This window comes from Etheostoma spectabile, chromosome 21 (assembly GCF_008692095.1).
Source record: "Etheostoma spectabile isolate EspeVRDwgs_2016 chromosome 21, UIUC_Espe_1.0, whole genome shotgun sequence".
Classification (NCBI taxonomy): domain Eukaryota; kingdom Metazoa; phylum Chordata; class Actinopteri; order Perciformes; family Percidae; genus Etheostoma; species Etheostoma spectabile.
This window is the reverse complement of record NC_045753.1, coordinates 19,553,260-19,577,403: the sequence shown is the minus strand read 5'-3', so window position 1 is coordinate 19,577,403 and position 24,144 is coordinate 19,553,260. Positions and strand designations below refer to the sequence as shown.

Genomic DNA, 24,144 nt, shown 5'->3' with positions numbered 1-24,144 from the left:
TAACCTCTCGAAAATGTAACCCCCTAGCATTTCATGGTTAGAACATATGCATGCCTTAGCTCATCTAGTTTCTGATATGGTACTAGAATCTTCACTTAGTTGTAAAATGGAGCCCTCTACAGCCTCTGAAGACCATATGTCGGCCAAGCCCGGCAGATAGTGTTTCTGTTCAACAAGTGTAAATTACTATGAAAACGTATTGTTGTTGCAGCTGTTACACTGTCCTTCATCTGTTTATAGTACATGTTAGTTGTTGTTGACAATATATCAATTGACACTTAAATACATCAGTGTGTTTATAACCATATATTAAAGGGTTATATATAGATCATAAATGCTTAAATAAAATTCTCAATGCACAGTATTATTTTTAAATACACTTTAATTGTCCAAGTCCTCCTAATTCCCATATCAGTTTGTTTTTTTAATTTGACTAAAAATAACTTTCTCTCTAAGGTCATTATGGCCACCAACCGTATTGACATCCTGGACTCCGCTCTGCTCAGGCCAGGCAGGATTGACAGAAAGATTGAGTTCCCCCCTCCAAATGAAGAGGTAGTGACTTGCACAGTGTACACAATATATACAGAAACTTATACATGCTGTGGGGCTTGTATTTGAGCACATCTTAATTCTGCACCATCAGGCCCGTCTGGACATCCTGAAGATCCACTCCAGGAAGATGAACTTGACACGTGGCATTAATCTTAGGAAGATTGCAGAGCTGATGCCTGGAGCTTCTGGTGCTGAGGTCAAGGTAAGAAATGGCCCACTAAATGGAAGCAGTTGGGTGGTAAATAAAGGCCCTTATTTCATTTTCTCATGTGTATTTTGTAGGGTGTTTGCACAGAGGCAGGGATGTATGCTCTGAGAGAAAGAAGAGTTCATGTCAACCAGGAAGACTTTGAGATGGCTGTGGCGAAGGTTTGTAACCATTCTTTGCAGTGTTTCTCAGAAATCTGTACTTTCATAACCCTTTCACCACTTACATTGTCTCAAAGATATGTAAAGGTGGACCTCCTGTCTGGACTGAGACTATTACCTGTGAAACACATTTTTCTACTCCTACCTGCCTATTAAGACTGTTTCCTGTTCTGTTCACCAGGTGATGCAGAAAGACAGTGAGAAGAACATGTCGATCAAGAAGCTTTGGAAGTAAAAGGCTGACACAATGCAACTACATATGTATATTTTTCTTTTGTTTATGGTTTGTAATTGTCATTCTAGAGTAAATGGTTTCCCCAAATACTGCAGATGTATGATTTTATTTGTCTTCAAATGCATGTTCCTCTTATTTAATACAGTAGCATGACAACATGGTTTGTAGATTTGTCTTATTTTACAATTATCTTTGGCACTTTACATTACAGTAGGAATCTTTTCATAATTGATCATACGAGGTGCAGATGCCTGTTAGTTATTCTGCCATTTTACACTGAATCTAAAACGAAGGCTTGCTTGACGTAACTCAGCCACCGATCACAAGTATGTGTTTAATGTTAGTATGGCAGTAAGCACTGGATGACTCAGAACCTCTGGAGGTTAACCTGTCCTCCACACGCTGGGCCCCTGATCCAACTTGAACTAGGCTAGCGCCTTACCCAGGACACAGGCACCCACTGACACTCCATCTGCACCCTCTCCAGTACGACCTGGAGCTCAGCTAAGGCACTAACTGGGTCCTCCTTCACCAAGACATAGTCCACCCAGGGGCCATAGCACTTGTCGATCTGCTCAGCCGACTGTTTCATTTCCTGTAGGTCATCCTCCTAGTCATCACAAGGAAATAAGAGTTGTTAAACTAGAACTGCTAGCATTTACAACAGGGTCCAAGCCTCCCCGCGCAAGTGGAACCCAACACAGCACCATTAATTTGGATGCGATACAGTGGGTACGGGAAGTATTCAGACCCCTTTAAATTTTTCACTGCAACCATTTTTCATTAATATACAATGAGTGCTGAGTGTACATTGAGAAATAAAATGAACTTTTTAGATTTTTGAAAAATGGCTGCAATGAAACAGTAAAAAATGGAAAGGGGTCTGAATACTTTCCGTACCCACTGTATGATATGTGTGTTTGGGCATCAAATACGCACACCTTAACGTAGCAAAATTCTTTATACAACTTTTTGTCATGGTCAATTGCAGATGCTATGATTTGCCTTTGACTGCATTTATTTTGGCCAAGATACGGCAAAGTTGGTGATTTCATAGTTAGCTACACAAATTTGTTTGCGCATAATACGTGCAATTTTTATTCTATAAAAAAAATTGTCAGGTCGGTCTGGAGATACGTGCAGAGTTTTGTGCAGATGCGTTGCACAGTCGGAGTTCAAAAAGGTTGGTTTTCGATAAATCACGTTTTTCACGCATAAAAGTCTAGGCGGAAATTGGCGGGGCCTATATCACAAGATCCAATTGGATCCAGGGAATGCATGCATATGTGGATTTTAAATTTCCGTTGTATGGTTTGGGAGTTCTAGGGCCAAATGCGTTTTTGCTATAGCACCACCTAGTGGTGGAAGTGGGTCATTTTTTGCGGTTGAGGTCTTTGCGGAGTTTTGGACCAGTCCTGAAAATGGCACACCACCACCATGTACGGTTTAGGCTGCAGCGGGAGTTTTACGCGGAGAGGAACAATAGAGGAGAAGAAGAAAAATCCTTAGCAAAAAAACAATACAGTCCACAGCCCTGCTGTGTCAACCGCATAGCACTTTGCACTACTGTGGTTCCCAAATCCTAGGGCTTGGACCCCTAATTACATTAATTCATGCAAACCCGTATGTTTTTCACCATTAAGTCACAGATAAGGTGCATTTAGACTTATAAAGTGGTCTAATTTATCAAGTGTGTGTGTATATACATATGTAAGTTTTAAGCAACGCACTGTGATTCCTGAGCTGAGGGAGGAAGAAGATCCATGATGTTTCCTTATGCGAGGCTTTACATACACAACATATGGTTTGAACTCAGCATTACGTAGAGTCTTCAGTGCCTGGATGTGGGGGAAAACAAAGCATATGGTACTTCCCAAAAGACAAATATTTCATCGCCTCTAAACAGATGTTAAATGTTATATCTCCATTTTCCATCCTTCATTCCACGTTAAATCTAAAAGTTTGAGTGTTCAAACATGGTTAATGCATGAATATTAAATATCCTCAACCTTAAAATCAGGGGACACATACTAACTATAAACCTAAGTTGTCTGAAAGCTTGCATCAGAACACAATGGACTGCATTGTTGTCTTAATCCAGCCTTTGTCATACTTTGAAATAAATAAAAATGTGGCCACATTCAGCATAAAATATAGGGACTTTGAGATTTAAGTGTTGCTGACAATCTAGACAAAAAAAATATTTCAAATTTTCAGGTTTTAAGTCATTAAATATATCATAGCTGACCTTATATTTGACTATACCAGTGGAAAAGTCCTTTCACATTTATTGAATTAAAAGTAGGTAGTGCAATTGTAATAAGAAATGCATACCAACCTCTGGTTGCACATCCACCAGACAGACCTTGTTTTGATCCAAAATGTGGTGAATGGATTCCAAACTGGTGCCGTACAGATTATCTTTATACTCCCCATATTCAACAAATCTGCAAAAAATACAGAACCATCATGTTGAATTATATAAACCATTATTTGCACTTAATTGGTTTAAAAGATATAGTTTCCATTGTCCAATACTCACTTGCCACTCTGGATGTAGGCCTCGAAAGCTGCTTTGGTGATAAAGTGGTATTCAACTCCTTCCCTCTCATTACACTTCCTGGCTCGAGTGGTGTCTTAAGGTCACGCAGCCAGCAGGAAAACGAAAGCAAAGGGCCGCAGGTCCAAAACAGCCAGCAGGAAAACGAAAGCAAAAGGGCTTCGGGTCAGAGTCAAACCCGCGGCCGTTGCATCGAGGAGCAAACCTCTCAATATGTGCGCCTGCTTTACCAGCTGATGTAACCCGGCCACACAAAACACATACTTAAGTAATACATGAATCATTTTATATCAATGCATTTCATCCGCCTCTCTGAATTCAGACCATATTTTGAGATATTTAGCTGCTTTTTTTAAATTAGTAGTGACAAAAGATCATTCCAGACCTGAGGGAGATGTGTGCATGTCTGCAACAGTGGATTGATCCTACTTAAATCCTAGCTTACAGCCACTAACAAGGACTCAGGGGAAAACCATAGCATATTAACCCCCAAAAAAACACCTGCAAATGTACATTACATGTTGAGTGTAAGGTTTAACCAAAGGAAATTTTTAAAAAGGCAGAAAGACTTACGAGGCACAGCCAAACCATAACGTTGAGGATATTCAGCGATCACTTTCTGTTTGAGCTCAGTGATCCGAGCTCCCAGGGAACCTGTGACCATATAATTACAGAAGAACTGAATAAATAGACAGTTATTCAAAATGATCATGTGCTGGGGGAAAAGATCTGCAAACAGAAGGACCTCTCTCAGAAAACACCTGTTTCTACTCTGAAGTGTTTTTCCCATGTGACAGAACCCCACAGTGAACCTACCTATCAGTACTACAAGACGAGGCCTTTCCCCAGGGCGGGGCAGATATTGGGTTACTTCTTCATAAATCAGGAACTCTGTGTGATTGGCATCTGGAGTTTGAGGTTCTCCTGGTGAACCCTGCCGATCTTTACTAAGGCGGAAACTTCTGCGCAGGCCAGCTGTGGTCATAGAAATACCAAGGTAAGATGGACATATGCTGAAGTCTATTGCAGATCACACTGCCACTTTGAAACTATGACACAACACAACCACGCTGAACACCATTAGAAATAGGTAAGTAAGTACCTGAGTAAAAATCCCATGAAAGAGCATTGCCACAGAAGACAGGGGCTGCCTTACTCTTGGGAGAAACTACAGCTCATATTAGACCATATATTCAATCAGCTTAAATCTAAACAGAAAAGAAGCTTGGAAGCCGTGCATGCTGCGTCAACCTCTTCAAGTACAAACAAAGCACCTTCAGAATGTAGCGTGAGGAGAGGCCATTTGTGAAGCACAGTGAGATAAATGAGCTGCAATGAGGTGCCACAAAGACACTGAGAAGCTTGGTGGCTGCAGCGTACCGCACAAAAAGCCCTCCAGAGTAACAAGTTCACACAGAGTGCTGAGCTTCTTAATCCAATGCGAGGGCATGAAGAGACACCAACATCAAACCCAATGCCAAGAAAGCAATGAAACAACTGAGTGCCTAAGCACAACGGTGCTTTGAGCTAAACACGAACGTCAGCATGCTGACAACAATGTAAACATACTGATGTTTAACATCAATTTGAACGTGTTTCAGCTTGAAGCCGACATAGCTGAAACACGTTCGGTTTTTGCCCAGTGCCCACATTCAATAAGAAGATTACAAATTGAGAGTGCCAGAGTTTTTTGTTTTCTGCACCGATACACTGTCTAAGATTTGGTGCTGTGTGGGTTATTTAGCATTTAAAGTTTTTTATATACTTCTAATTATTAATTCTTTTACTTTCTCTATTTATCTGTACTACATTTGTCTTTGTGATGCTATGACAACTGAAAATGCTAAAGAGTGCTGAGACATTACATTTGGCCTTTCACAATATAGTATGTAATAAGGAAGTCAAAGTACAATATATAGTAAAAGTTACTCATACTATAGTTTGTCATAAAAAGAAGAAATTGAATGTCATAAAAATGTTATAAAAACAACTAATAGTATAGAATAACATAAAAATGTCATAAGAAGTCATAGTATAGTATGTCATAAATATATTAAAAGAAGAATTTATAACATAAATAAATAAATAAAATAAAAATATAAAATAAAGTCATAGTACTGTATGTCATAAAAAGTCAAATAGTCATAGTATGTAATGGAAATGTCATAAAAAGAAGTCATAGTATAGTATGTCCTAAAAAGGAATCGTAGTATAGTATGAAATAAAACGTCATAAAAGTCACAGTATAATATGCCACAAAAATGTCAAATAGTCATAGTATGTCATGAAAATGACAAAAAGTCATTAGAAGGAGCCAGTTAAGGTGGTTTGGGCATCTGGTAAAGATTCCCCCTGGGCCAGTCCAGCTGGGAGACGACCCAGGACTAGGTGGAGGGATTATATCTCCACTCTGGCCTGGGAACGCCTCGGGATCCCCCAGTCAAGGCTGGTGACTTGGAAAAGGGAAGTTTGGGGTTCCCTGCTGGAGCTGCTGCCCCCACGACCCGACCCCAGATGAGCGGATGAAGATGGATGGATGAAAAAGTCATAAAAAGAAGTCATAGTATGTCATGAAAATGTCATTAAAAAAGTCATAGTAATGTATGTTGAAATAATTTTTGTTGGTCATTCAATAATCATTTTCTTTTTTCCCTTGTTTATTTTCTGTTGGATTGTACTGTACTGTTTGTAAACAACGGGTTTAGGTTTGTATCGTAAGAAACTCATTTTCAATGGTCATTCGGAAATTATTTTGTTTTCCTTTTTTTATTATCTGTTGGATTGTGCTGCATTTACACAAATTCTTATTTTGTGAAGCACTTTGTGACTTTCTCTGTAAAAAGGTGTTATATCAAATAAACTTCTTATTTTATTATTATGTTAAAAAAGATGAAAAAGTAATAGTATGTCGAAAAAAGTCATAGTATAGTATGTTGAAACAAGTTATTAAAAAGTCATAGTATAGTATTTCGAAAAAAGTCATTGTTAAGTATGTCAAAGTGATAAGTCATTAGTATGTTGAAAAAAGTGACTAAAAAAATCATAGTATAGTAAGTTAAAACAAGTCTTAGTATAGCATGTCAAAAAAAGTGAAGTCATATTCTAGTATGTCGAAAAAAGTGATAAAAAATTCATAGTAAAGTACGTCAAAAAAAGTGATAAAAAGGTCATAGTATAGAATGATAAAAAGGTCTTAGTGCAATTTGTTTATAAAGTCAGTATAGTATGCCGAAAAAAGTGATGAAAAAGTCACAGTATGTTTCAAAAAGTGATAAAAAGGTCAGTATAGAATGTCGAAAAAAGTGATAACAAAAGTCATAGTATGTAAAAAAAAATCATAGTATGTCAAAAAAAGTCATAGTATGGTATGACGAAAAAAAGTCATAGTATAGTATGTTAAAAAAAGTGATAAATATATCACTTTATATATTATAATTAAATAAAAATGATGAAAGTTATAGAATAGAATGTCGAACAACCAAAGTCATAGTATGTCAAAAAAAAAGTCATAGTATAGCATGACGAAAAAACTCTTAGTATAGTTTGTCAAAAAAAGTCATAGTACAGTATATCAAAAAAGTCATAGTACAGTATATCAAAAAAGTCATAGTACAGTATATCAAAAAAGACATAGTACAGTATGTTAAAAAAGTGATAAATATATCACTTTATAAATTATAATTAAATAAAAATGATGAAACATATAGTATAGTATGTCGGAAAGAAGTGTTGAAAAGTCATAGTACACAATGTCAAAAAAGGTCATAGTATAGGATGTAGAAAAATGTGATTTAAAAAGTCAGAGTGTAGTATGTCGACAAAAGTGACAAAAAAAGTCATAGTGTAGTATGTCGAAAGAAGTCGTACTACAGCATGGCAAAAAAAGGTTGAAAAAGTCACAGTATAGTACGTCCACAAAAGTCATCTAAAAAAGTGATAAAATATCATAGTAAAGTATGTAAGTATAGCATGCTGATTAAAGTGATGAAAAAGCCATAGTATAGTATGTCTAAAAAAGTTATTAATAAGTCATAGTATAGTTTTTCGAAAAAGGTCATTGTTAAGTATGTCAAAGTGATAAGTCATTAGTATGTTGAAAAAAGTGACTAAAAAAATAATAGTATAGTAAGTTAAAACAAGTCATAGTATAGCATGTCCAAAAAAGTGAAAAAAGTGAAGTCATATTATAGTATGTCAAAAAACAAAACAAGAAAAAGTTATAGTATGATGGAAAAAGTCATAGAATAGCATGTCGAAAAAAGTAATAAAAAAGGTCATAGTAAAGTACGACAAAAAAAGTGATAAAAAGGTCATAGTATAGAATGATAAAAAGGTCTTAGTGCAATTTGTTGAAAAAAAGTGATTAGAAAGTCAGAATAGTATGCCGAATAAAGTGATGAAAAAGTCATAGTATAGTATGTCAAAAAAGTCATAGTACAGTATGTTAAAAAAGTGATAAATATATCACTTTATATATTTTAATTAAATAAAAATGATGAAAGTTATAGTATAGTATGTCAAAAGAAGTGTTGAAAAGTCATAGTACATAATGTCAAAAAAGGTCATAGTATAGGATGTAGAATAATGTGATTTAAAAAGTCCCAGTATAGTATGTCGACAAAAAAGTCATAGTGTAGTATGTCGAAAGAAGTCATCTAAAAAAGTGATAAAATATCATAGTAAAGTATGTAAGTAAAGTATAGTATAGCATGCTGATTAAAGTGATGAAAAAGCCATAGTATAGTATGTCTAAAAAAGTCATAGTATAGTATGTCTAAAAAAGTCATAGTATAGTATTTCGAAAAAAGTCATTGTTAAGTATGTCAAAGTGATAAGTCATTAGTATGTGGAAAAAAGTGACTAAAAAAATCATAGTATAGTAAGTTAAAACAAGTCTTAGTATAGCATGTCAAAAAAAGTGAAGTCATATTATGTCGAAAAAAAAACAAGAAAAAGTTATAGTATAGTATGTTGAAAAAAGTCATAGAATAGCATGTCGAAAAAAAGTGATAAAAAAGTCATAGTTAAGTATGTCAAAAAAAGTGATAAAAAAGGTCATAGTATAGAATGATAAAAAGGTCTTAGTGCAATTTGTTTAAAAAAAGTGATTATAAAGTCAGAATAGTATGCCGAATAAAGTGATGAAAAAGTCATAGTATGTTTAAAAAAAAGTGATAAAAAGGTCAGAATAGAATGTCGAAAAAAGTGATAACAAAAGTCATAGTATGTCAAAAAAAAGTCATAGTATAGTATGACGAAAAAAGTAATAGTATAGTATGTCAAGAAAGTTATTAAAATGTCATAGTGTAGTACGTTGAAACAAGTCACAGAATCATATGTTGACAAAAGTGATTAAAAAAAAGTCAGTATATTCAGAAAAGTTAGTATAGTATAGCAAAATGGATAAAAAAATTCATAGTACAGTATGTCGAAAAAAGTCATAGTATAGTGTGTCTAAAACAGTAATAGTATATCGAAAAAAATGATGTAAGTCATAGTACATAATGTCAAAAAAGGTCATAATATAGGATGTAGAAAAAGGTGATTTAAAAAGTCCCAGTATAGTATGTTGACACAAGTGAATTAAAAAATTCATGAGAAATTCATAGTATAGTATGGCAAAAACTCATAAGACACAGTATAGTATGTTGAAAAAAAAGTGTAAAAAAAGTCATACTATGTCAAAAGTCATAGCATGTCAAAAAAAGTCATAGTATAGCATTATGAATAAAGTTAGTATGGCATGTTGAAAAATATCTTATTAAATTCATAGTATAGTGTGTAAGTCAAAGAGGTCTTAGTATACAGTATGTCGAGAAAAGTCATAACATGACAAAATTCATACTATAGCATGTCGAAAAATGTAATTAAAAAGAAATTGTATAGTATGACAAAATGTCATAAATAAAGTCATAGTCATTTAAGTTATTATATTATGGCTATGAACCAATCAAACCTCTTGATACGAGTTACCTGTTTTATACATTTTGTTTTATTTACACTTTTCCTATGCAGCCTTCAATCCCATGCTAGCTCTAAATTGGCACTCAAGTCATCAAAACCTTTAGAACCCCTATTCTAAAGGAAGGGATGGATTTGCACACAGATTTAGCAGAAATGTGATGTTACAGTGATTAGTATAAACTCAATGATCGTGCCTCCTCACCTAGGTCCTTTCCATTCAGAGCACCCTCACTGTCACAGTCTTCTGCAGGATGGCATGCATGAAGAGAAGACAGGGTAAGAGGAGGGAGGACAGGATGTTGAGGGCACTTTAAAACACACCAGGTTGAAATGCGATAACTACATAGCAAAGATTTTGATGGTATAAAGACAACTGTAAAAAGGTAAAAAGGGGTAAATTGTGAAGCAACAAATGCCGCATAATTTGTGTTTTATGAGTAGAATTTCATTGAGATGAAACTCTGACCATGACAACATGCAGGGAAGAGTGCTTATTCTCTAACAGGGTTTGTCCACGTACCTCTCCCAGCACGATCATCTGAGGTTAGAAATGCAAGGAATAACAGAAAGCATCATCAGTATAGAGAGACACAATAGTACACCTACTAGATTAGGATTTTACCGCTGCTCAGCTCCGAGGGTACGTTGTCTTTTTAAAGTCCTTTTTCTTTGTCTTGCAAATGTAAAATCTAAAACTGTATCTGTATCTAGAAATCCTTCCCCCACGTATCTACTTAATCCACTTAACTACCCTACTTTGTTTATCTTTTATGCACATAAAGAATACACAAGAAAATAAGTGACTTACTACCCAGCCATTGTTTTTCAAACCCTTTGTTGTTTCATTTTATTTTTAAATTGGATTAGGAAATAAACAATGGATTACATTTTTTAGGGAGATTAATGCCCTGTTCTCTTTTCATTATCTCCCTTTCTGTATCTTCTTGGCTGGATTAGATTGGACCTGCAATAGAAGCTGTGTCGCTGGGAGCAGCCAAAGAAAGAAGTAGAAAAACAGGCTTACATGTAGGAGCTTTGGGGGACACAGGGGCAGGGAAAGAACCCACTTTCATTCTGTATCTCAGGCGCCTGGAAAATAAAAAAGAAACAATAGAGGAAATATTTTTTTTATCTGAAAAGATATTTTTAAATCCTTAACATAGTGGCTTTAACCAGTTATTTTTTTGATGGCAGAGTTGAAGCTGACTACCTCTCCTGGAACTGTGTAGAGGGGATGAGGGCAGCACGCAGGTTACAGTCACCAATTCTCTTGGCCTGCCACCAGGTAGCGTCCTCCTGGCTAACAACCTGAAGAATGTCCCCCCTCTTAAAAGGAAGTCCCGCCTCTTGACACGGCGTGGCCTTGTCCTCATAGGGCGTGTAGTCAAACAAAGCCCGAAGATAGACCTTTTACAAGCAGCAAAAGGGAACTTTAAAAAGAGTAGTTATATATATTTTGGGTCATATGTTAATATTTGCTTTCTTATCGAGAATTGGAAGACAACATCAATACCGCTGTAATATCTATCCGTTACATAAAAAGGTAGAGCCAGAAGCCGTTTAGGAAAATGTCGAGCCTGGCTCTTCAGGAAGTCTTTGGTTTTTATTCCAATAACTGAACTTGACGCTGTCAAGTTTCCACTTGGAAACATATTACAAATAAAAAGCAATCAATTAAATAGACATCTTTTCCCAGATTTCGGTGGAGGAGTAACTTGTTTATTAGGGTCGAATGTTGCAAACAAAAGGAGTCCTCACCCTGCTTTCCTTCAATTTGTCTTCTTCTACAACAGCTGGAATGATTTTCAGGGTGATGGAGCCTTGTGACTGGGACTGATCAAAAACATCAGAGCAGCATATTCAACACGTATCCGCAGTAATCATCAGTGAATAGTCAAAGTATCTGATGCAATATGACAAAACGCTTTCTCTCTTTACCAGAATCTGACTAATTTCATCTGGCCTTTTGTGGGTTATCAGGTTTCCATTAACCTCTCGGAGTTCATCCCCAACACGCACCAGACCTGGAAAGACAAACACAACTCACACAAAACAAGTCTACCGAAAAGAAGCCTAGTAGCCAAATAAAGCAACAAAAAATACCAGTAGCATATATGCAGTACCACTTTGAGTATTTTGGCATAGGTCTAAAAAAAACAAAAACAATTGTTTTTTTCCCATTGGTTTGAAGTTGATGACATCACCATGGCAACAGCCAGGAGCAACCCTTGTTTGTAATCTCAAAATCTTGTGACACTAATCTCAAGGATTTCATCTCTGTTGACAGTTCATGGGGTTACACAACATAATCTTCTCACTTCTGTCAGTATATCAGTAGAAATAAGCAAGTCCTGTTGGGTAGGAATTTTATTTTTTCCAGAGGAAAAAAAAAAAATACAATTTACACAATGATATACAGTATGTACTGTGAAGACTTTGTCTCACCACTACGGTCAGCTGCCCCTCCCCTCATAATTCTGGCCACAATTACAGCTCCTGTCGCTTCATCTCTCCGGATGGTTGCTCCCTGGTGATGAAGATGCAACGATGAATCAAATACTGTCAAACACATATTGCATCTCATCATCAGTGTCCTGAGCTTATACAATGCTCTGGAAGACGGGTAAAAGCTCCCCCTCATGTACAGGTTTTGTGTTTGTGGCTTTTGCTGGAAAAATCAATAACTCACACTCTGTGTGACTGGACATTTTGATACTGGATTATCAGAGTTTTCTATCACATGGTTACAGCTACATTAAATTCAGCACAGATATTTTTCCGAGGCATGCTTTAAGTAATTAATTTAAAATTCAATTCAGTATAACAAAATTTTTGCTGACAGTTGGATGAAAAGATCAATACCACTCATGTATAGGCATAGGCTCAATATTAAACAATCTGGATATGGTTAGCTAGAAATGGGGGAAACAGCTAGCTCAGCTCCGACCAAAGGTAAGAAATCAGACATGACACAGATTAAAATAAACAAGATGCAATGTGTTAATTATGAGCTATAGAGGTGCTTATAGGCTACTAGTTACATATTCTTGTTTTTATGCTAAGCTAATTGACTGCCACTGTAGCTTCAGCATATAAATATTAAGGTGGTAAGAGTATTTCCCACAATGTCATATATTTAATCTAGCCATCATGCGGGTTGGCCAGTATTCACACACTCTCCACATGACGTGGCATATCAGACAGATCAGCAGCTCCACATGTGAAAAGACAAATCCAAACACATTTTGGATGAATTGTTGCTGTAAAAGTGGTGTCACTTCAGTAGGCATTTTTGACAAGCTAACATCAAATCTATTTGTGTCCTTTGCTTGAAGGATTTCCTTGAGAATCATTGTTATAGCGTGACATGGAGACACACATTCACACCCTGAGGTGTTTTAAAGCCTCAAAGCTGTTCCATTAAAGTAAATGGATTTTTTTTTTAAAGCCCCACTTGAGGGCACAAGAATAATAGCTTTTGAGGGAAGAAAGGGCATTTATTTTTTGTCTCAGGTGTGAGCCAGCACTTACCAGAGGCTCTTTGTTCTTCACCAGGCGGACGATCTTGACCGACTCTTCCTCCAGGTCGTTGTCAAGATCTTCTGGCAGTGGCGGCAGCACGGGGTCAAAGTTCTTTTGGGCCACTGTGTCGTGAGCGGACAGCACTGCCTTTATGAAACAATGCACAGACAAATGCACAGATTGGATAGATAGCCAGAAAGCCAATACATTGAACGTAATCACTTGATGAAATAGTACACTGTGTTCATTATTTTGTGTATGTGTAAGGAAAGACAGAAAATCTATGTGTATCTGTGAGAGTGAACCTTAAGGTGAGGAGTGCTCAGCAGGAGAAGCAGTTCTCTCTCATCGTCCTCCAGCGGCCCGCTCTGAAGTTCTTCTGCCAGCTGACGATTTCAATCACAAAATCACTGCTTCAAATACTAAAATGTCCTCATGAAATACTTTTACTTTTGAAAAGTGCCCTTGTTGGATTCCAATAAATGTCTACTTTTACTTGGCATCAAAAAAATCAATTCATGAATTAATTAATAAATATTTAGCTTCAGTTTGGCTTTGAAATATTAAGGAAAGATTGCACCTACATCCTCTGCCAGACAGGAGGCGCTGTGTAGAATTGGAGTTGGGCTGTGTTTCTCATACTGCTTCAGTTTGTCATGAATCTGGGATGTACAACACATGAACAGATATACACAAACACACCACAAAGATTGACTTATTTTCAGGATGTTCAATGGACAGTTTCCAAGAATCAGCTCGTTTAATTTAGCTAAAAAAAATTGAATTTCTACCATCATACTGTCTATCTAAAGGAACATAAGTATCAGTAAGTTCTGGTTTCCTCTTTTATTGCAAAGAAATGCGTGTCCCTTTTGTCAATGTTATTTGAAGTCACAAATATCAAGAAGTCACGTCGACCCAGACATACTGTATCTGCTGTACCTTTATGAGGTAACCGAGGCTTTTCTCGCTGAAGACATCCTTGAGGAAGACTAGGTCCTCTTTATGGTTGGCATCAGAGTGGAGCTGAGAGGTGAGCAGGGCCAAAGTCTCATGGAGCCCTATGAATTTAAACAGGAGTTATGTTTTTATCACAGATTCAAACACCCATCTGCTATCATGATTATGAACTTATAACAGTATCTACTTTCGGTATGAACAGTTTTTTTTTATCATTAGACATGCATCATCATTGCAGAAATAAAATAGCAGCATTGTGTCATTACATTTCTTCCAAATGTGTTTGTGGATAAGAATTTTCTATCTTCTTTTTGGATTGTAATGTAATTTAGGGATTAGGAACCAAATACACTAGTCTGTTTTGATATGGTTTCATTAAATCAGTACCATAACATCAGATTGTCTTTTTTTTAAGACAGGAAAACAACAAATGTTGTTTGGACTGACTTTCAGATTCAAGGCCCTTCCTGAAATCCAGACCTTTTTCTCTTGACAGTAGAAACTATATGGCTTATTTAGTTCTATGTTATCCCCCGCCCCCCCCCCCCCCCACCCCCCCCCCAATAACTGTGCTTGCAGACACAATGGGCATGGCTTCAATCATTCAGAGGAGGCAGGAGGTTGCAGAGAAAGGAAAGGAGGAAAAACAAAATAAAACGGAGAACTCTCCCAACTGGCTCCTTCTGTTCCTCGCACACAGCCAAAGTGAAAAATCCCAGACACAGCTGGGAAAGGGAAAAAACAATACACGATGTGACTCTTAGATCTGCATTTTTAAAAAGGGGATTCAACTAAGATTTCTTAGAATTTAAGGGTTTCCTCACATTTGTGAATTTATTCTAACGACTCCTAATTTTAACTCTTAGTTTCACAAATATCAATGTAAAACTACACAGGCTTCAAAAGACAAGTGTATGGCTCTTTTAAACACACATTTTAAAAGAAAGATACATTATTTCCATGTAGGTGCAACAAAAGGTTAAGGGTTGTTAATGTGATGCTAAACACAGGGAGTTTAGACAAATACGTTTCAATACCTTGGAACTCACTTAGTAAAGTACAGTATTTATTTCCTAATTTTAAAATACTTTTAAAATGTGAACAGATTTTGAAAGGGTGACTGGCCGGCCATGCTTGGGCAGTGATGAATCATCCCATTACTGTGCCGAAGTTTCAATGTAATTAATAGCTTTCATTACTGAGGCATAAAGCTTTCATTTGATTCTGTGTGACTATCAAACCCGAGAAAAATCAAGGTTACGCCAAAGACTTTTGACCAATGAGGATGCTTCACCTTGTTTGTCACCATGACAACCCTAAAGTACCAATGACTCTCACTGAATTACATTTGAATTGTCTCAAAGATTAGATTAATTAAACGGTGTTTGGGTCGTGTCCCATTATTCACTGCCTTTGGTACTGTGTGTGCAGTGAAGCATGCAACTCCAATCTGGCATCAATACACAATTTTCCTTTCCTATTATATTTTGTTCAGAGCTTTATTTCCATAAGGATCCGGGATTAGTCTAAATAACCAACATGGCAACACTTTTCTTAGCGATCGATTATTAATTGTTTCAGATTAGACAGGATCAAACTATATTGATCTCATACAGAAATGCGCAAAAACCAATAGTTGAATTACTGTGCATATAAATTGGCATTTTTTGCAAACTAATTATTCTCTTGCTTTAGCTTCTACATTTAGAGGATTTGCTGCCCTTGTTATTGTTATCATTGGACGTTTCATTATAGTTGGGTTTTAGACGGTTGGTCAAAATAATGTGAAGGTGCCTGCTTGGCTCTGGGAAACTGTAACAGGCATATTTCCATGGCCTTTTCTGGACAAAATAAATCTGTTTAACCAAAACACCAAAAGCTTTATTAAAATCCTAACTTTACAGTAAATGCTGCACTAAGATGGTAAATTAAATTGTTTAAGAAATGTGATTTCATCTTGCTGACCTTTACAAATATTTCTAATCGACTTCTGACCAATGAACAATCTTGTATGAACTGTCCTTGATTTAAATGTTATCATGATCAGTTCACTTTACTTTAAAGCATCATTTCCCAAGAGGAAACACATTTTAACAGGCATACTCAAATTTACCAATAAAAATAGTTACTGATATTGTTACCATGTCTTACAGATTAAAGTGAGGATGTCGCCTTTCTTTATACAAATACTTTAAGGACATGTTAAATAGACCTAATACGGACCGCACCAGCCAACATCCCACCACCTGTATACCTCCTAGCCCAACAAACTTGAATACCTACAAGCCCAATAAACAAGAAATTAAAAAAAAAGGCTATTCAAAAGCTGAAAAACAACAAAGCACCAGGACCCAACAGAATACCTCCAGAAGCCATTAAAGCAGACCTGGAAACACATTGCTTTACCAACTCTCTCACCGATCTGATAAACTAGTTATTATTCACCTGCTGTATTCCCTTCTGTTTTGAGTACGCTCAATCTTCATCCCACATATCAGCTTTTTACTACCTGCAGGGTGATTTTCTGCTTGAGTGATGTTTTCTTCTTATTCCCACAGACAAGACATATGTCTAGACACGTCCTGCACAGACATCCAATTTTCCAACCTTACATTGTTGTAAAGTGTGTTTAGTGGACATGGGGGTCTATGAAAAACAGCAAAATTCTGAAACCAACATTTTCTTTGAGATTTAAATTACAAACCAATCCTGCAGTGTTTTCTGCCTAATGTTAATATCCCCGATTACCGCAAACACGCTTGACGTCCATAAACTAAAGTACCTGATCAGCATGTAGGCAACGTAGCAAGCTGTCAATCTCTCGTCACATTTATTTATTGTTTAAGACAGATGGACGAATCGTCAGACTTGTGAATTTTCTGTGTTGTCGCTGATTATAGTAATCAGTTATAGCCACAAGGGTTTGTCTATGAACACAATTTTAAGTAAAACAGTGATTTAAAATGGTCTTACGTTAATTCTTTCTCATGTTTTGTCACTTCATTGTCCCATTTCCCCTAGTGGGCTATTGAAAACAAAACAAACTGCTGCCAGGGAAATTGCTAGTTAAGCAAAAAGGGTCAGGTTGGCATCGTGCCAAAGTGGCATTTAGAATAAACAGCGACAGCACAAACAGATCTTTGTAAACTACAAGTGCTCATAAAGCCCAGGTTGGAGCCATGTTTCAAATATAATATTATATAATATAATATAATAAATATTTTGACATTTTAGAAAAAATACGCTTATTTGCTTTCTTACTCAGTTAAATGAGAAGATCAATACCAAGAGCCAACAGCCAGTTAGCTTAGCTTAGCATAAATACTGGAAATAGAATTACAGTGATTTTTCTCTATAACAAAAATCCCTTCCGGGAAGAGAAATGGCAATTGATTTGTATTGTGGAGATCGGTGAAATCGGCAAGCTTGTTTATTTCTGTTGTCATTTTTAGCTCAAACTTTATCTTTAAAAGATATATAGTTAAACACGGTGGTCCCACCTGTCTGACGTTTCTGCTGTGCTTATTTTCTGTACTTTGTTGACTTGCTAGCATCTTTGATTAAACAAAGTCTAACGTTACTGCCGGTCGGACTAAATACTAGTTTGGGTGGTGTGATTTTCTTTATTCTGTGACCCAACAGGTAAATTAGGTCTCCAGCGTAATGTTAATGTAAGTGTTGACATATGAAATCACGTATCTTAAATGAATGAGATAAGAGTATAACCAGTGGTTCCTTGTCCCCGTTTGCTCAACGGCATTAAATTGTATGTACACTACCGGTCAAAAGTTTGGGGTCACTTAGAAATTTCCATTGCACTCCATTATAGACAGAATACCAGCTGAGATCAGTTGCATTGTTTTTTTTAACCCGGTCAGCAGTTTTCAAATTACATTATGTGCTTACATAATTGCAAAAGGGTTCTCCAATGTTTTCTCAGTTAGTTTTTTAAAATTATATCAGATTAGTAAAAAGAATGTGCCTTTGGAACATTGGGTGAATGGTAGCTGATAATGGGCAATGTAGATATTGCATTAAAGATCAGCCACCCACTCAGATCAGCTGGTATTCTGTCTATAATGGAGTTGCATGGAAATTTGTAAGTGACCCCAAACTTTTGACCGGTAGTTTACATGTCGCAGGAGTTTTCTTCCCGGAAATCAATGTCAACAAACACTGGGATTGAGTCTACAGGAGAAATAGCTAAACTTGGTCTATCCAAAAGTAACAAGATCCACCTACCAGCCCCGCTGAAGCTCAGTAATGACACCTTATATCTTAATCATTTAATCTGTACAAATACCTAAATATAAATGACCTTTTGTGGCTTTATGGTTGGCCTGGCAACTTTGTGGAAGTCATTGCATCCAGCCAAGAAATAGTCTGGAATAAAGTCTAATTCAACATTGTTTGTACACTTCAGGTTTGCACAGATTAAGATATAATGGAATCATTGTGCCGTTGGATTCTGTTACCTTTGGACAGAGCTAGACCATATGTTTGTAGTTACTATGCTAAGCCCACTGTCACCCGCTTCATATCTACTGTACAGTCATGAGAAGGGTCTCATTCCCCTTATCTTACTCTCAGCAAGAAAGCAAATAAGTGTTTGAACTATTCCTTTAATGTACTGTAATTTAGCTTCTATGTTTTACTGCATCTAAATAAATATACTCACATGTTGACAGATTGACTAGCATCAGCAGTGTGTTATAATTACATGTTGTCCATGCAGGATCACTGCTGGCCTGAGCATGACATGACCCTCTCTACCAAAGAGTGAGCCTCAATCAGGCATCAATAATAAACCCCAGATTGATTCAGTCTAACGCTGCACCGCCATCAGCGCGTCTGCCCCTTTGTTCACTCACTCTGTTGGGCACCAAAAATCCATTCTGCACATTATTAGGAGAGAAATAAAGATATTCTGGCAGGCCTTCACACGGTCAACTATATATAAAATATGTATTCATGCTGGTTTAGTTATTTTTTCTGTCAGCAAGATACAGAGCCAAAGCAGGATATCCACCAAATAAGGTGCGCTAACAGATTAACAACAAAGAAATAACCAGGGTTTTAGACTAAGGCCATTAGATCAATTAAATCACATTATTTCACACAAGAAATAAATTTCAAAAGGATCTATAATTTCCTTTTAACAAATTCAATGAAAAGACCAGAACAACATTTCAGAGAGACAGCCAACAAGGCAATGAAAGCAAGAGACATGTCAAGGAAAAGCTAGCTAGAGGGATAGCCTCAGTTAGCCTTAGCTAAAGCTAAAACTAAAGCTAAATTTACTACAGCTGTTCTAAATGAAAAAAAAATCCATTTTGATGAACAAAACTTAGTGTAATTAAGTTAGTAATTTTTACATAACTAAATGTTCATTATGCTGGGGGGAGGGGTTGGTATCAACTTCACTGCTTCTCTATATACTGCTCGCTGCTGCGTTAAATGTTTGGATTGAAATTCATTTTCCTTCTATTGAAAGAAGTAAAGTCTGTTGACCTCCGATCAACCCCACTAGATTGAGAAAACTTGGTTCAGACACCAAAGCTAACAGTTGTGGGTTAAATCCTCTCTGCTTCCATTCAGCCGTCCTCCAACACACTTGGCCCCTGTTCCTGACCTTCCTTCTCTCCGTCTCCTCCTCCCTCCATCTGACTCTCTCTCTCTAATTGCAAAACAGAGCTTAAATCCGACATGTGTGTTTTTTCTCCCTCTCAATCACTGAACCTATCATCTAACTACTTTTTAGTTACCACAGTCCATATGGTGGTACAGTATTATCTAGCGTCCTTGATTTAACAGCGGCGGCTGTGTGCATCATTGAGACTTCCATGGAATACAATGAAGCAGATTAGAAAGGACACTAAGATTAGAAGAGAAACTAAATATTAGCAACGATGTAGCAGAGGCTATACTGAAAAGCATTTAGTTACTTTTTCTAATATGCAATGGGTTGTGTATGCCACGCACTTGTATTCATAGTAAAAAGAACTTGACTGAAAATGAGTTGATCATATCATTGACATAACATAACATATCAAGTTAAAGTGCTATGTAAACAAATAGGTTTCTGCATTTCCAGGATAAGGATTTGCAGGGTTTTCTCTACTGTACCTCATATCATCACAGTTTTTAGCCAAACTAGCGGCGGTTCTGACACCCATGTCCCCCTCTGGATAAATCATAGTCATTTGCTGACTTTTCATCTTCCCCCAACACTTGGTTTATAACCAAATACCTGCTACACTAAAGACATCTGTACAGCTGTACCTTGTGTTTGTGGCAAATTAGCATGCTTACGCACAAAACTGAGATAGTAAACCCCCTTAGTCCCTCTGGAAGTTAATTGTCAATGTTGTTGTCTAATATTGGTTTTCTTAAAAAAAAAGAAGAAAATCTGAGTACTGCATACAGACTTGTAGGACTTCTGTAAGACTTTGCCGTAATCTTGAATTGAACTAATAGTATGAGGAGGAATACAATATTTAGTCAATTAGGCTTAACTTGGTAGTCAGGTTCATTAACTATTAGTTCAGCCCTTAACAGTATTTGCATACAGATTTGATAAATATATTAATTATTCATCATTTGTTGACTCCAATTGGCTAGGTTTATTTTTAATCATCTCGGTAACGCAGGGGTTTGGGGAGTTGCTCAAGGACACATCAAGCAGGGTGTCTGCCTGATGGTATCCCAATAGAAACAATATAATATACTGAAAATGTTTTTTATTTAGAGTTTTGACCTTTAGGCAATCACAAGATCTTGTTTACTACTCCACCTCCTTCGTGTGTTGTGAAATAGAGTTGTCAGCTGTAGAGCCCGACTGATATATCAGCGAGCTGACATTAGGCATTTCCCGAACTATTGGTATTTATAATGGCCGATACCATTTAAAAAAAATATTCATTCACCAAAAACATTTATAATGACAAATAAATGATTTTGATAAATTAATATTTAAAAAATAAAAACAGACAGTCATCCATGTTATGAGTGTTGGTGTTGCATAGTTTGTCCACCAGAGGGCGATCTACAACATCCCTATTGGCAACACTGTTCAAAGGACTAAGTTTCATATCTTATGTTTCTAGTTTCATACATTTATCAGAACTTTCATATATTTAATGTTCCTCTGTTCTGTTGTGACAATTAAACAAATTATTATATTATTTTAGTATGAACTCATACAAAACTACAAATAACCAATGTTAGGGAAATCTGTTTTAATATGCGTTTCTGGATTTAAAAAAAGAAAATTACATCGGAATATTGGATTTTTAAATAACTTATATTTGTATCGTATCGGCCTTAAAAGTCCTGTAGTGGTCGGGCTCTAGTCAGTTGTGTTGTAACAGTTTATTATGTTTCTTCTCAGTTTTTCTCCTGGTTGCTGGTGCTCGGAAGTGTGCTGTTGACATTTCATATTCACATGCGTCTTCTTATTGTCGTATGACTGACCATAAAATCCTCACCGATTGTTCCTTTAATGCTTTGACTGATTGTTCCCGCTGCTCAACGTACTCCCTGGTGTGTTTCTGGATCAGCCTCTGTCATTTATCTTTACAAAACATGAGATTGTGACAGCATTATTCATCCTATTGCTGAACTTGGCACTGGCTCAATCTACAGTCAAGTCAGCATAGTACTTTATTATACTGACATTGTGTTTGGAGAGCTTAACCTTATGTCACTGTCCTCTCTACTCATACACAAATACAAACATGCATGCCACCTGTTCGCCAGACTCATTTGCTGTTGGATGGGTCCCGAGAGGAAATGAGAGAGGGGCGAGGTCGTCGACACACTGTTGATGCCATCTGCCCACCACTCTGTTGAGAGTGAGAGTGTGTGTGTGTGTGTGTGTGTGTGTGTGTGTGTGTGTGTGTGTGTGTGTGTGTGTCTCTAGTCCATCCGACCACCTATGATGCCACCCACATGGCTGATCTGACATATGACAGATTTCATTCCAATATCCGTTTTGGGAAAATAAAGTTGCCTGCTGTACATTTTGCAAGGGTATTAAGATAATCTAGGCTTATAGCAACTCTAAAGATTTATAGAGTTTTCATCAGAAACAATAAAAAAGGCAAAACAGTGTGTGAGTGTGTATACACATACACACACACACACACACACACACACACACACACACACACACACACACACACACACACACACACACACACACACACACACACACACACACACACACACACACACACACACACACACACACACACACACACACACACACACACACACACACACACACACACACACACACACAGCTTCTCACCCAATTTGACCTTTAAAATGTCAAAAATCAACTTCCGAGAGCCCGAGGTGATGTCCTCAAATCTTTATCCTGTATCTGTTCAACCAAAAGTTAAAAACTCAAATATATTTAATTTAAAATGATATGTAACACAAAAAAGCAAATTGTCTCCTTTGAAGTGCTTAAAACAGAAAATGTTTGGCATTATGTCATATTAGTGCTTGAAAAAAGACGGAAACAAATTAAATAGTCTGCCATTACTTTTCTGTTAATCAACTAATTGTTTTGACTCTAATCCTAAAGTTGGTAAAAAAGCTGACATAGTGTGTCTAAAAGGAAGTGAGACCTTTATTTTATGCGGCATAAAAAAGGCTGAAAATTCTAAATAATATGATGCAGATAGAGGAGATCAGGAGCCATGCGGCCTTTAAGATGCTTATATGAATAACAGGATTTCAGAACACCTGCAACTCGCCCAGTCTGAGACACAGCTGAGAATTCTAGATATTTAATTTGGCTTTGTGTCTGAGTGACGGATATCCCACATTCGTCCGTCTCATTTCAGGATTTCCAACAGCCAAAAAGGTTTTTAGGAGCGGAGACGGCTGGTAAAGTGCCAATCTGGCTGGTGGGCGGCCAGACTTTAGAGGCTTTTTGACTGATGGCTGGTGTTAAACTCCCACTGAGCTCATCAGATGTGTAAAAGGTACGGGGGAAAAAAGGGCATAATAGGGGGCTGCAAAGACACTTTCCCAATCAATTAATAGTTTTTATTTAGCATTGATAGCACCATATTTTTACCAAAACATGGCAAATAATCATGTAAATAAGATACGTTTCTAGACCCAAGACTTCTTTTTAAGCAGTCTGCGCTGGTGCACATTTTTGAGTCTTGAGTCTGTTTACCAAACCCTCTGTGCATAGACCCTGGCCTTCACTGAATCTCTCTGGCTCTCCTGCACACCAAAAAGCCATCCAACCCTGCAGCAAAGCGTGACCAACTCATAGCTCAAGGCCTGTCCTGTCAGCCACCAAGAACTGATTCCCCCTTTTACTTCATAAGAAGGAGAAAGGTCATTTTTAGTCATTTAATTAGCTTATGTAGTCGTCTATGGGGGGGGGGGGGGGGGGGGGGGGGGCACGGCCACATGCAATAGTCTCTTCCACGACAGTTGTATGTAATATTGGATTGGGCAATCAATCACAGGTGCTGTCCTCCCCTCGTTAACACGCAGCAAGCAGGCATCCACATTTACTCTGACATGTGTTTGGAAAGCTCGATTTACTACAAGGCTAAAACGCAAAAACGGTTTTGTATTAGCTTAATCTACATTTGTGCAAATAAAGATTTTTTTTAATTGTTATTTCTCTTTGTCAGACACCCATGAAGGGAGGTAAAGAGCTGTACAGAGTTCAGGCAGCGCACGTTAGAAAGCATCCTTACCTAGTTGTGGCTCCTCTCAGCTCAGCGTGCGTGTTTAAACCCGACACCGCCTCTGTTTACAACACCAGCGTGTATTTCTCTCTCTTCTTTCTGTATTTTCACTCCGTCTTCAGCCAACTGGTTTTATTTCTCTGCTCCATCCAGTCTATCGCTCAATGAGCCGCCCCTTCCCCCGTTGTCAGTCAGTCAGTTTGCTCTCGCCCTCACGCTCTGACTGTGCTGCCTTCAGGTGCTTCTCGTAATCT

General features: G+C 37.2%; 2 protein-coding genes across 6 annotated transcripts in view; one reads left to right on the top strand and one right to left on the bottom strand.

Moving 5' to 3' along the window:
* Positions 1-1,248, top strand: part of psmc5 (proteasome 26S subunit, ATPase 5) — a 7,196-nt gene extending 5,948 nt beyond the window's left edge. Inside the window, exons 9-12 of the mRNA XM_032502506.1 lie at positions 457-555; positions 647-757; positions 838-924; positions 1,106-1,248. Coding sequence (XP_032358397.1) covers positions 457-555; positions 647-757; positions 838-924; positions 1,106-1,159 — 351 coding nt within the window. The 3' untranslated portion in view covers positions 1,160-1,248. The remainder of the gene's footprint in view (positions 1-456; positions 556-646; positions 758-837; positions 925-1,105) is intronic.
* LOC116671286 (MAGUK p55 subfamily member 3) lies at positions 650-24,144 on the bottom strand. 5 transcript variants are annotated; one of them, XM_032502454.1, is made up of 20 exons: positions 23,900-24,144; positions 14,733-14,890; positions 14,148-14,266; positions 13,790-13,867; positions 13,511-13,591; positions 13,215-13,352; positions 12,129-12,210; positions 11,622-11,707; positions 11,442-11,516; positions 10,894-11,090; positions 10,708-10,772; positions 10,204-10,221; positions 9,886-9,927; positions 4,822-4,887; positions 4,536-4,694; positions 4,293-4,373; positions 3,702-3,795; positions 3,498-3,606; positions 2,890-2,997; positions 650-1,769 (listed from the first exon to the last, which is right to left on the bottom strand). In XM_032502454.1, the coding sequence occupies exons 2-20, from the start codon at positions 14,767-14,769 to the stop codon at positions 1,590-1,592; spliced, it is 1,815 nt and encodes a 604-aa protein (XP_032358345.1). In that variant the 5' UTR covers positions 14,770-14,890; positions 23,900-24,144; the 3' UTR covers positions 650-1,589. The 5 variants fall into 5 exon arrangements, with proteins under 5 accessions (XP_032358345.1, XP_032358346.1, XP_032358347.1 ...); XM_032502455.1 differs by having other exon boundaries at positions 14,733-14,848; XM_032502456.1 differs by having other exon boundaries at positions 14,733-14,759.

What these genes read in the sequence shown, in the direction of transcription:
- LOC116671286 (XM_032502454.1), bottom strand. Translation starts at nt 14,769, where the DNA reads ATGATTGAAGCCATGCCCATTGTGTCTGCAAGCACAG. An exon ending in ATGAAATTAGTCAGATTCTG is followed by an intron (nt 11,517 to 11,621) that starts GTAAAGAGAGAA and finishes GTTTTTGATCAG; the next exon opens with TCCCAGTCACAAGGCTCCAT. An exon ending in TTCATGGGATTTTTACTCAG is followed by an intron (nt 4,695 to 4,821) that starts GTACTTACTTAC and finishes CTATGACCACAG; the next exon opens with CTGGCCTGCGCAGAAGTTTC.